Below are 11656 nucleotides of genomic sequence, written 5' to 3' on the forward strand. Positions count from 1 at the left end.
AGCACTTTGGGAAGCTGAGGTGCGCAGATCACTTGAGCCCAGGAGTTCAAGAATATCCTGGGAAAAATGGAGAAACCCTATTCTACCAACAAACAAAAAACACAAACAAAAATTATCCAGGCCTGGTGGCACACAACTGCAGTCCCAGTTACTTGGGAAATTGAGGTGGAAGCATCACTTGAGCCTGGGAGGTGGAGATCACAGTGAATTGAGATCATGCCACTGCACTCAAGCTTGGCGTGACAGAGCGAGACCTTGTCTCAAAAATAAATAAATAAAATATGTTTTCAAACTCCAAGAATAAGTAGTTTGGAGTCCCCATATCTGTTTGTGGGATTTGCAATCTCAAAATGCAACTTTTTTTTCAACTTATACACTGATAAATGTAGAAGATAACTCATTTATTTCTTTCAGTCATGTCAAGGGGAAAGAATAAAAGGAAAAGAACCCCTGGACACGAAATGCCTGCAGTGTGTTTTCCGGCCTGGGACCCGTGGGCATTCTGAGTCAGCAGGAAGCCTCTTTGGGGTGACGCCGTCCCCGGCACTGTAGGATGTCTCACAGCATCCTGGGATGCCCGCAGCACCCCCTTCCCACCCTGAGATGTGACAACCAAAAATGTCTCCAGACATTACCACCATGTGTCCCGGGGAACGAAATCCTCCAGATGAGCACAACTGCACTGTAGAAAGGGATATCTAGAAATGGGTGCATTTTAAAGCCAGAATCAGCAGGCAATTCTCAAGTCAACAGCCTTCGTCATAGCCATGCAATCGTAGCCTAGGATGTGGAGTGTGAAACTGTAAGCATGATCAGCCTCCGAGAGGGTGGTGCTGCAGTGACTCACTCTGAGAGAAAATTTACACTAATGATAACAGGGTACCCAATACAGTACCAAAGGGTTTAATCCTACCAATGGCTCCTTACGGAGGGTCGCCTTTCCCCCCCCCCCCGGCTTTTCCAATGGGGAAAGGCAGTCATCAAGAAGGCACTTCTCACAGCGCTAGGAAGTAGGGTGTGGGGTGTAAAACCTAAACCCAAGTGCATCAAACCTTTTTGTGCTTTCTGTCTCCTTAACCAGCCCATCACCGTGTCTGGGTCTCGTTGGGAGCCATCCCAATTTACGGGCAGTCACTTTGGTAAGGTGTGTCCTTGAGTCAAGAGTTCTGAATGGTTTTGTCCATTTTGGGTTTTTTGACCAGCAATGACAATCTAGGGTATCTTTTTATTTTACTACTCACACTGATTGTAGGAAGTCTAGATGTTTAAGCAGTGGTGACATGGAGAAAAGCCTTGTGGAACTGTCTTTGTGTTGACCAGGAGGACTGCTCCGTGTTCACAGGCTTCAGATGACATCCCCGGAGTGCTCCACAAACCACACATCCCGAATGCTTCAGCCACTGAGAACTGCTACAGACCATTAAACGGTTACAGCAAAAGTCCAGTTCGAAATTTTTATTCAGGATGAAAGAGAAATCTAATGCTGATAAACTTCGACTTTGATCCTTGAACTACCAAAGCATTCATACAACATACTGGTTAAGTAAAATCCCACCAAACAGGCAATGTCCAGCTCCAGACAGTCCCATGGCCATGAAGAAATTAGAGCATCTGGCAGCTCACCTCCGTAACAGTGTTTAGAGGGGCCTTGCGGTTGATGAATGAGCATTAACATTACAGATGGATATCGGGAAATATTATGAATGGGTGATTAATCACATGGCAACAAAAACAATTGCAGGGTCACATTTCTGGATCAGACAATCAGACACAAGTTTGAAGTTGAAAATAACAAAATATGCTTTGCCTAGGGGCCGGGCACAGTGGCTCATGCCTGTAATCCCAGCACTGTGGGAGGCGGAGGTGGGAAGATCACGAGGTCAAGAGATGGAGACCATCCTGGCCAACATGGTGAAATCCCATCTCTACTAAAAATACAAAAATTAGCTGGGCATGGTGGCATGCACCTATAGTCCCAGCTACTCGGGAGGCTGAGGCAGGAGAATTGCTTGAACCTGGGAGGCGGAGGTTGCAGTGAGCCGAGATCATGTCACTGCACTCCAGCCTGGCGACAGAGCAAGACTTCGTCTCAAAAATAATAATAAAATAAAATAAAATAAAATATGCTTTGCCTATTAGAAACTGTAAGACCAACATTTACATGGAATCTTTGTCTCCTATCATGTCCATTAATATTCTAGAAATTGTGGAGGGGTAGAGATGGCGATACCAGAAATATTTTTGTCCCCATAATAGAAATTAGTGGATGAATGTGATGTAAAGGTCACAGTTACTAAATCCTAACATTGCTCGTTATTTAACAAATACTTGTTGGGTACATCTGGGGGAGACACAGGGCCTGACATTGAGAATATGGAAGTGAACAAGTAAATATGGTCTCTGTTCTCATGAAACTTACAGTTTTGTGAGAAAGGCAGTAAAGAGGTAAGTCAGTAAGTTTTTTAAAAACAGAATTATGGTGAGCGCTATGAAGTAAACAAAGCACAGCCATGAGAAAGTACGCTAGGCAGGGCAGCCTTTAGAATACAGCCAGGAGCAGCCTTTGCTGGGGCAGAGAGCTAAGCTGAGAACTGGAGACGTAAGACCCAGCATGGGAGGAGGGAAGTGGAAGCACCTGTGAGGAAGGAACATCGCACACAGGATTCAGAAGCAGGGGAGAGTTTGGCGGAGTTGAAGGTAGGCGGGGGTCTTGAACACCATGTGTAAGGGGCACGGCTCCTGTGGAAAAGGGAGAGGAAGTCAGGTGGTGCAGGCCTTTGCTGGCCACAGGCAGGAGTGTAGGTATTCTTCTACTGGTCTTGGGAAGTCACTGAAGAGTCGAAAGTAGGCGAGTAAGAAGGCCCAATGAGCTCTGAAAAAGATCTCAATGGTGGCCATGGGGCCACAAGGGGAGGAAGTTAGGGGAGTAGTTGGTGGGGGATGGCAAGAAGCCCATGGGGTGGTGAAGATGAGACAGGGGTGTGCTGGGGTGAGGGCAGTGGAGAGGGGAGACGTGGTTGGAGATGACAGGTCACTTGGAAACTTAGTGGGGTGTGCTAATGAGAGGGGTCACAGAGAGGAGCAAACACAAACAGGGGAGACAGAGAAGCTGCCGGATTCTTTCCTGAACAGCTGGGTGGTTGGCGATGTCTGGGTAGAAATGGGGGCACTGAGGGACAGAGGGAGAGTTTAGAGTTCTGTTTTGAATAAACATGAGTTGTGCATGAGACTTTGAATTAGAGAAGCTTACTAGGAAGTTAGACACACAGGGCTGGATCTCAGGAGAGAGACAAGAACTGAACATATAAACTGGGGAGTATAGAGATTGAAATCATGAGAACGAGAGGCTCCCCTGTGGATGGTCCAGGCAGAACCCTGCAGAGCTCTAACACAGAGAAATTGCTCAGGGGAGAGGGGTTGGAAAAGAGTGGGGGCAGGAATCCGGAGGGGAACCCCAAGGGCGCAGTCTCACAGAAGCCAAGCCCTGCAAAGAATGCCCCTTATGCATTCAACAGGTATATTTTGCACATCTGCTGTGTCGGGCAGTTTTTTGATTGACAGTGATTAAAAGATCAACAAGACAGACAAGGTCCTTGCCTCTTGGAGCTTACATTTTGGAGAGAGCGTATGTTTCAGAAATGTGTGATTAGCTAATTGTGTTGAGCAATTCTGAGAGGGGAGGAAACAAGGACACATGTGTTATTGTGATTTGGCAATGGAGAGGTTCTTGGTGGTGTTGACAAGAGCAGTCCCAGGGGTGTGGTCTGATGGAAGCCAGGTTTGAGTAGCTTGGTTTGTGTCCACATAGTCCCGGTGGAGAGGCCATGCAGGCAGCACATGCGGACAGAGTTTTGGGTTGAGACAATCTCTTTCTGTCCCTCAGGCTGGAATGCAGTGATGGCATGATCTCGGATCACTGCAACCTCCACCACCCAGGCTCAAGTGATTCTCATGCCTCAGCCTCCTCAGTAGCAGGGATTATAGGCAGGCACCACCATGTCCAACTAATTTTTGTATTTTTAGTAGAGATGGGGTTTTGTCATGTTTGCCCGGCTGGTCTCAAACTACTGCCCTCAAATGTCCATCTGCCTCAGCCTCCCAAAGTGCTGGGATTACAGGTGTGAGCTACTGTGCCTGACCCCATATGTCTTTATGTAAAGAACAAAGACCCAGAGCGTGTTAAGCACTGACGGAAATGATCCCATGGGAAGGAGAAATTAATGCAAGGCAGATTGGGGCAAATAAACACAGGGTTTTTTGGGAAGGGAGGAGCGGGTTGAAAACAGAGCATACATAAAGAGATGGAGTTCTGATACAGAGAGAATCAGAAAGAAAGGGGACAATGAGCTCAAGGCAGGGAGTTTTAGAAACGTGCACCTGGGAAGATATGTGTGTTCTCACCAGACGGCTTCTAATTTGTTGGTGAAGTACAAGATCAGGTCACCAGCCAGAGAAGGAGACAGAAAAGAGGTTGTGAGAGGTTCCACAAAGAGGAGAAGACATCGAATGGGCATCAGGAAAAGTGGAAAAAAATGAAAGACATATAGCAGGTTGGTGCTGTCTGCCTGCTTGAAGGTTTGTGTTTGTGAATTTAGAGTCCAACCAGGTGGCCTTGTTGTGCCATTTTCTCCAACCATGTCGACCCCTTGAGCATATGTCAACAATGACATAACCCACCCAAGGGTGAAGTTTACAGGTAAGTCAGACTGAGGAAGAGAGACAGAAAAGTCAAGGGGCTCAACGGCATGTGTTTGTCATAAAAGTAGACCCTGGAAGGGAAGTGAAGGAAGGATAAAGTCTTTGTCAGCGTCTAAAGACGAAGATCTGCTCGTCTCTGCAGCAGCTGAGCAGACAGCTGTAGCATGTGGCTTCCAGATCACACGATACCTGAATCCTAGATTCCCTGTGACCTCAAGGTCCCCAAGCAATGATGGTCTCAAATGTCCTTGCTGATTTGTTTTGGTTGGATGCTTCTCTCATCTTTGGTCATCTTGGATTCATCCTATCTTTGACTTCTTGGCTAGGTGGATGCCTTCAATTATGTACAGTGGGAGACAACAGCCCCGAAGTGAATTGTAAACATGCATGCTATCTAAATGACCTGTAGAAAGGGACGCGTTTTGTATCATCTAAAAAAAAAAAAAAAAAAAAATGAACATTTACCTGAGATAAGGCCCCTGTCTCCTGGAGAAAATACATATGAGGATGCATAAAATGTGGTATATGGTGGGGAAAAAAGGAGGGCCTGAGGGCAGAGATTACAAGGACTTAGTTCCACTTGTTTGGAGAGACGAGGCCAAGAGAGCTGGTCTTTGGACGCCCTGGTGGCATAGCACTGAAAAGAATGTGGGTAGCAAGAGAGCAGAGAAGAAAGGACAGTTTAAACCAACTTGTTCGTCCTGCGATTTTTATTTCTCTACCTCCCAGTCAAAGTGCCATTGTCTACAGCCACTTTAAAAATGCAACTGGACTGGAAATCCTCCTACTGTGGTTCAGCGTTGCAGGAACAAAAGCCTGAGACTGACACAACGTTTCTGGAAAGTTGGCATTGCTTTTTCAAATGAGCTCCTTTATCCTCTTGCATGTTCATTTGCAAGTAATTAAATACACACACGATAGCAACTCAAGGATTAGGAATGTCACTGACAAGAAAAGTAATAAACAGGAGGAAATTAAAAGAACCCACTAAGCCCCAGGAAAAAAAAATCTAACAGATTTAATCAGGAGAAATAAAATATTCTCTGGGCCCTGTTATGAAGACCCCTGGTGCCAAAGAAACGTGGCAGAAATGGGACAATTAAAATGGATGTGGGGAGGGTGACAGAGCCTCACGATGAAACAGGGAGGTAGCTGTGCAGGGCAAGCAGCCCCAGCAGAATTCAAATGAGGGTGTGAAACCTAAACAAGAGGCCCGCCAAATAGGAAGAGAGGCCGCGAGAGCCGCGTGGCAGCGCCTGTCTGTGCAGTGATGGCAGGAAACCCACAAGCCTCCCAGGCAGATCCTGGGAGATCCAGGCATCTTGTTTTAGCTAAGCATGTGTTACACTCTCCTGCAGTCTTGCATGTCTGCTACAGAGTCAGGATTCTGAAGATGTGACAAGCCACTGACGATGATTGTTCTCCCTATAGACACCCCTCCCCATCTAGCCTTACTGAGCAGACAGAACTGATGGTTCACATAACGCAGAAAAGGGATTAGACGATTTGACCTGCCCTATTAGAATACTTCTCATCCTCCGTGATATATGGATTCTTGACAAACTGCTTATGGCAACAAACATTTAGCAACATCATGACTGTCTGGGTCTAGCGAGTAACCTTACCCTGGAGTTATTTATTAGGCAGGCTAGAGACAGCTTCATAACTCATTACCTGATCTTCACTGAGAAAGGGAGGATGCCGGAGGCTCCCTTCTCCTTAAATATACCCACCAGATAGTGGCCATGTTAATTGAGGGCCTACTTTGTGCCAGTTCCTTACATATATTTTCATTCATTTATAAACAAATCTTAACACAGTATCTACTATGTGTTGAGTTCTAGGGTTACCGAAGAAAGAAATGGGCAGAGCCCCTGTCCTCAGGGAGTTTGAGGTTTAGTGTACCAGGCAGTATAGGCCAGGTCTCAAGGCTGTGTTCAATTGCCAACCAAGCAGTCCTGCTGCTTCAGCCTTCCACTGCCCACTCTTGGGTCCATACGAGGCGGCATTGCCCAGTAGATCCAAAGCCACAGCCACAGGTGCTCATACAGCTGAGAAATTACATGTAATTTAAATAGCCACGTGTGGCCGGTGGGTGCTCTATTGGACAGTGCAGAAGGGAGACGATTGACCCAAGATATTCCAACCTCAAAGGCAAGGATGCTCTGAAGATGAGGTGCCTTGGCAACTGCTCTCGATGACATGTAAGGAGCTGCATGGGGCACACCTCTCCACAGCAGCTGTTTATGCTGCGTCTGTGATGTCCCCAAGGGCTCCTTAGGGACTGGGTGGAAGGGGTGTTGCCAGACAGGGCAAAACGGCCTGGGAATTTCTGGTCTGCCAAAACTGTGCTTAGCTGTCTGCCAGCATGGCCCTCCTGCACAAAGTTCCATATTGTTGCTTCCTTAAAGAAAAAGGAAACCAAGCTTTATTTTTGAATAAAAGTATACTTTTCTTTAAAAGAGAAAACTCTTGCTGTGTATGTGATATATGGTAAGTTGCACCACACTTGCACAATGCATGCTACATAAAACAAAGCATGTGTTGACTTTGCTTTCTATTTTTATGTTATGGTAAAATATGGTCATGTTTTGGTTTCCAAATAAAAATACTGTGCACCTACCTACCCCCCCTCCCCCGGATATCAGTGCTTCAGCTTAAATGGGGAGTCCTCCCCTTCCAGCCGCTACATCCCTAGTCCCCATTCACAGTGAGCCGCCGTCCAGGGCCTGGAGTCAGAAAAGTCTCTCCCAGCACGTGCGTGTCCAGACTGAATGCCCTCTGCTCCCCCTCCCTCTCCTGGGACATTGCTTCAGGCTCGTGCATCCTCTGAGAGATATGCGCCTGCTAGCCACTTCCTTCTGGGATGTGCAGGATCACACCCCACCTTCAAGCAGAGGGACATGGGATGATTCTGTGTCTGGACACCCTGTGGGAAGGTGGAATATTGTTTGCTGCTACATTTTCCCCCTCTTCTCCTTCTGGAACCCTCTCAGAATATGCCTGCCTCAATAGGAAACATGATAGCAGCCGTGTTAAGAGTGCAAAACCAGAGAGGGTAGGTGACAGGCAGCCGCCTCACATGTGGTCGGCACCGCGTAAAGCCCACATCCAGGCTACAGGGTCCTCCAGCTGCAGTGCCCCCCACCCCCATCAGAGATGATGGATTAAAATGAGGTCATTAGGTTTAACCCTAATCAAATATGACAGGTATCCTTGTAGTAATAAGAGAAAAGTTGGACACAGAGAAATGGACAGTGAAAAGACAAATCGAATCACACAGGGAGAAAAGCATCTACAAGGCAAATCCACTAACCATCTGTGCTGAGCTCCAAGTCTGCTAGCAAAGGCTGTTACCCCTGAGCCCCCACTCCACGATTTCGGCTTCAGCGGCCCACAGAAAGCCCTTGCATGGCATTTCAGCAGATTCCATGGTTTTCCCAGCAGATGTCTCTTCTGGCGTTAGACGATAGCTTCACTTCCATGCAACTCTTCCTTTCCTCTCTCTTAATGCCTTGAGGCAACTTCTGTACCATGAACCAGTCTCCATCACAGTCCCAAAAAGACAGAACTCTCATCCACCAAACGGAGGCCGACCTGGCAGTGCCCACCCAAGGCCACATTCCCTTGCAGGAATGTCCCCACTGCACCAGGGCAAATGCCCGTCATCTGCATTTCATGTGGACTCCAAGTTGGTCTTTAGGCACAGATGCACATGGCATGCCTGTGAATTCTGACAGACTGGGGGCGTGTTTACCTTTGAGAAACTGAAAGGTTCACACACACCCCGCCTGGTGGAGGCACTTGACTTCCGAGGCGGCCTCCGCATGCCTTTGGTGGGGCTTCCGGAGCCTGGGACAGCCTGGGTTTCTCCCCAGTGTTTTCATTCTGTTTTGGTCACTAGCCTTTTACGTCTGTTGATTGTAAAAGGGCTGAAGTCCTCACCCCCAGGACCACAGAATGTGATCATATTTGCAGATAGGCCCATCACAGAGATGATGGATTAAAATGAGGTCATTAGGTTTAGCCCTAATCAAATCTGACAAGTATCCTTGTAATAACAAGAGGAAAGTTGGACACAGACACATGGACAGTGAAAAGACGAATCAAATCACACAGGGAGAAAATGACATCTACAAGCCAAATCCACAAGCCAAGGATCAGGGCCTTCTCCTTGTGGCCTTCAGAAGAATGAACTCTGCAGAGACCTGCAGACCAGGCTTCCGGCCTCCAGAACCGGGAGGAAATAAATGTCTGCTGTGTAAGCAGCCCAGTCTGTGGTGCTTTGTTACCGCAGGCCAAACATGCATACGTATTGGTGACGTGTGATCATATCTTTATCTGGTTGATGTGATTAAACGATTTAAATACTTCTGTGCTGAGTTTTACACTGTAATGCTCCCCAGGCTCATGTCGCAATAGGAGAGGGAGACACATATTTTTTTTGGCGGGGGGAGGCCAGGGGGAGAGTGTCTTGCTCTGTCACCCAGGCTGGAGGGCAGTGGCAACATCTTGGCTCACTGCAGCCTCCGCCTCCTGGGTTCAAGCCATTCTCCTGCCTCAGCCTCCCGAGTAGCTGGGATTACAGGAGCGCACCACACCGCCTGGCTAATTCTTGTATTTTTAGTAAAGATGGGGTTTTGCCATGTTGGACAGGCTGGTTTTGAACTCCTGACCTCAAGCGATCCACTCTCTTCAGCCTCCCAAAGTACTGGGATTACAGGCATGAGCCACCGCATGCAGCCAGAGACACATACTTTTCATCCTTGTCTTTCTGACTGAGCAACTGAACGTCTTGGGGAAGGGGATGGAGCAGGTGCAGTCTCCTTTCTACAAGGATGCCCAGAGCATGGGCCCCACATGTCTCCCTGCAGTGGCCTCTGAGGGAGGCTTCTGAACTTCCTCTGGGGGACCCTCCTACTAAGTCCAGTGCTAATGTATTCGTAATGAAAGCAGGAGTAACAATCTTGGTGGCTCCTAAGCAGCTCCAGATGAAGAGGAATCGATGTGCTGCACTTACCAAACGTCTTTATTCTCCTGCTTCTGCATGCTTGGCCTTTGAAGGTGAAATTGTGACACATATGAGGCTCAGAAGCAATGCATTTCGAGTCGTCGAGCCTCTGTGGAGGAGAGGGACAGCCTCTGAGCATCCCAGCCCCGAACACAGCAGCATTCAGTAGTTCTGTTCCATGCTAGGGAAACACAGAACCACTCAGCCCCACGCGGGCTCACAGGCCACATCGCTGTCACCAGGAATATGCGGGGGACATCTCTGGCTCCCAGACAGGGTTTGATTTCTATGCGGAAATGCTTATTTTCTTCAAAAATGGTAGATTTTTAAAATCCAAACATTTATTAAGAAAAGCCAATGTCCAGGGGAGAAAAATCAGAATTAGCAGTTGTTGGTGGGGTCTGGGCAGCCATTTACACAGGAGAAGCTACATGTTGCTGGTTTACATTTAAAAACATTTCCTGCAAGGTTCTTTCTGAATGTGAACTCTGTAGAGTTGTACTTCCCAAGCCTCTCCCTCTAATGGCCCCCAGTGAACTGGGAAGGGGGCTGCTGGGAGGTGGGGGGCACGGGAGGATGGATACAGGTGGGAAGGGCATACCAGGAGGCATGCAGAATACAGAAGCAAATCCAATTTATTCTGCTTTTAGTATTAAGTTTTCATGTAACATTTTATTTGAAAAACAAGTTCCATTTTTTTTTTTATGTTAAAAACTACAAAGATTTTAACTCAATCTATTCAGGAAACCAAAGCCCCAAGTGGTGACAAGTGGCTTATCCAAGGCCAGCAGGTTTGAGGCTGGACTCAAACTCGGGACTCGTCTTCACCCAAGACCAAGCAAGGAGCTAGCAGGACTGGGGGTCCCTTCTCAGGCTGTGGTCCCAAGCAGCAGAAAGAAGGCCAGTGCAAGTGTGCAGTGTAGATGTGAGGAGGTGAGGTGGTGGGCAGGAAGAGAGTCCTTCAGGCTGGCCTCGCCCTGCTCCAGGCTCACCCCTGTGTTTCCATCTTCCAGTTCCCAGGAAGATTTAAGCTCTAGCCCTATATGCAGAAGGAGGCACAGGCAGCAAGAACAAAAACACACAGAGGTTTCTGAGACACAGGCTGAGCTGATAATAACATAAAAGGGTGTCCCTGGGCTCCCTCTGTTCAATTTTCTCTGCACCCCTTCCAGCTGTTGACTTCCCTCCCAACCTCCCAGGACCCGTGTTTTCTCCCCAGGGCCTGGAGTCCCTGCCCTGGTGCCCCACCCAAATCTCTGGTCTCTCTAGCAAGGACCCTGTCTCTGACCACCTCTCTCTTGAACTTTACTCCACTTTAAAATCTCTCTCTCTTTAGTCCTTTCATTTTATTATTAGCAGAATGAGTGAAAGACCTTCTGGTGCCTAATTTCAGCTGGAGCGATAGAGACAGCTCAGACATTTGCAAGGACACCCACGCAGAAGAGACCACACTCATGTTTTTCGACAGGCGGCCTCTCTTAAGTCACACCGGGACAATCTGCTGTCATCAGATCAGCCTTCTAACCATGGGCTGAAGATAAGGCCTGTCTCAGGGCAATGTAATGACGTCCAAGCAGGTGAGAGGCGTAAGCCATGCAAGGGGCTTGACTCTTGGCTATCCCCGAAGCACGGAGGTGATAACAACAAATAGGCAAAGAAATAAACCAAACCCCTTCACTGACGTCAGAGTTGGGCAGTGAGGAGTGGTACGCAGTAAACATAGACACCAGGGAAATCTCCCTTGATTTGCAAAGTTTTCATAGTATCTCCTTCTGGATAATAATTTTAGTAAAAGTGAAGTGTACTAGTTTTTCTTTCTCTGGGGTTGAGTAGAGGTAAAGGAAGGGGATGAATTCTGAGTTTAATCCCATTAAACATTCTAAAGATATAATTACTGGGAAGTGAATTAAAGTGACAATTTGAGGATCCTGACTAAAGTGCCCCCAC

General features: G+C 47.5%; 1 protein-coding gene across 1 annotated transcript in view; it reads left to right on the forward strand.

The window, feature by feature from the left end:
* The window catches only part of LOC144336191 (uncharacterized), a 182187-nt gene extending 170843 nt beyond the window's left edge, over nt 1-11344 (forward strand). The window contains exon 3 of the mRNA XM_077973985.1: nt 11103-11344. Within this exon, the coding sequence (XP_077830111.1) occupies nt 11103-11244 (142 nt within the window). The 3' untranslated portion in view covers nt 11245-11344. The remainder of the gene's footprint in view (nt 1-11102) is intronic.
* Nucleotides 11345-11656: the final 312 nt, after the last annotated feature.

Source organism: Macaca mulatta, chromosome 17 (assembly GCF_049350105.2).
Source record: "Macaca mulatta isolate MMU2019108-1 chromosome 17, T2T-MMU8v2.0, whole genome shotgun sequence".
NCBI classification, from domain to species: Eukaryota; Metazoa; Chordata; class Mammalia; order Primates; family Cercopithecidae; genus Macaca; species Macaca mulatta.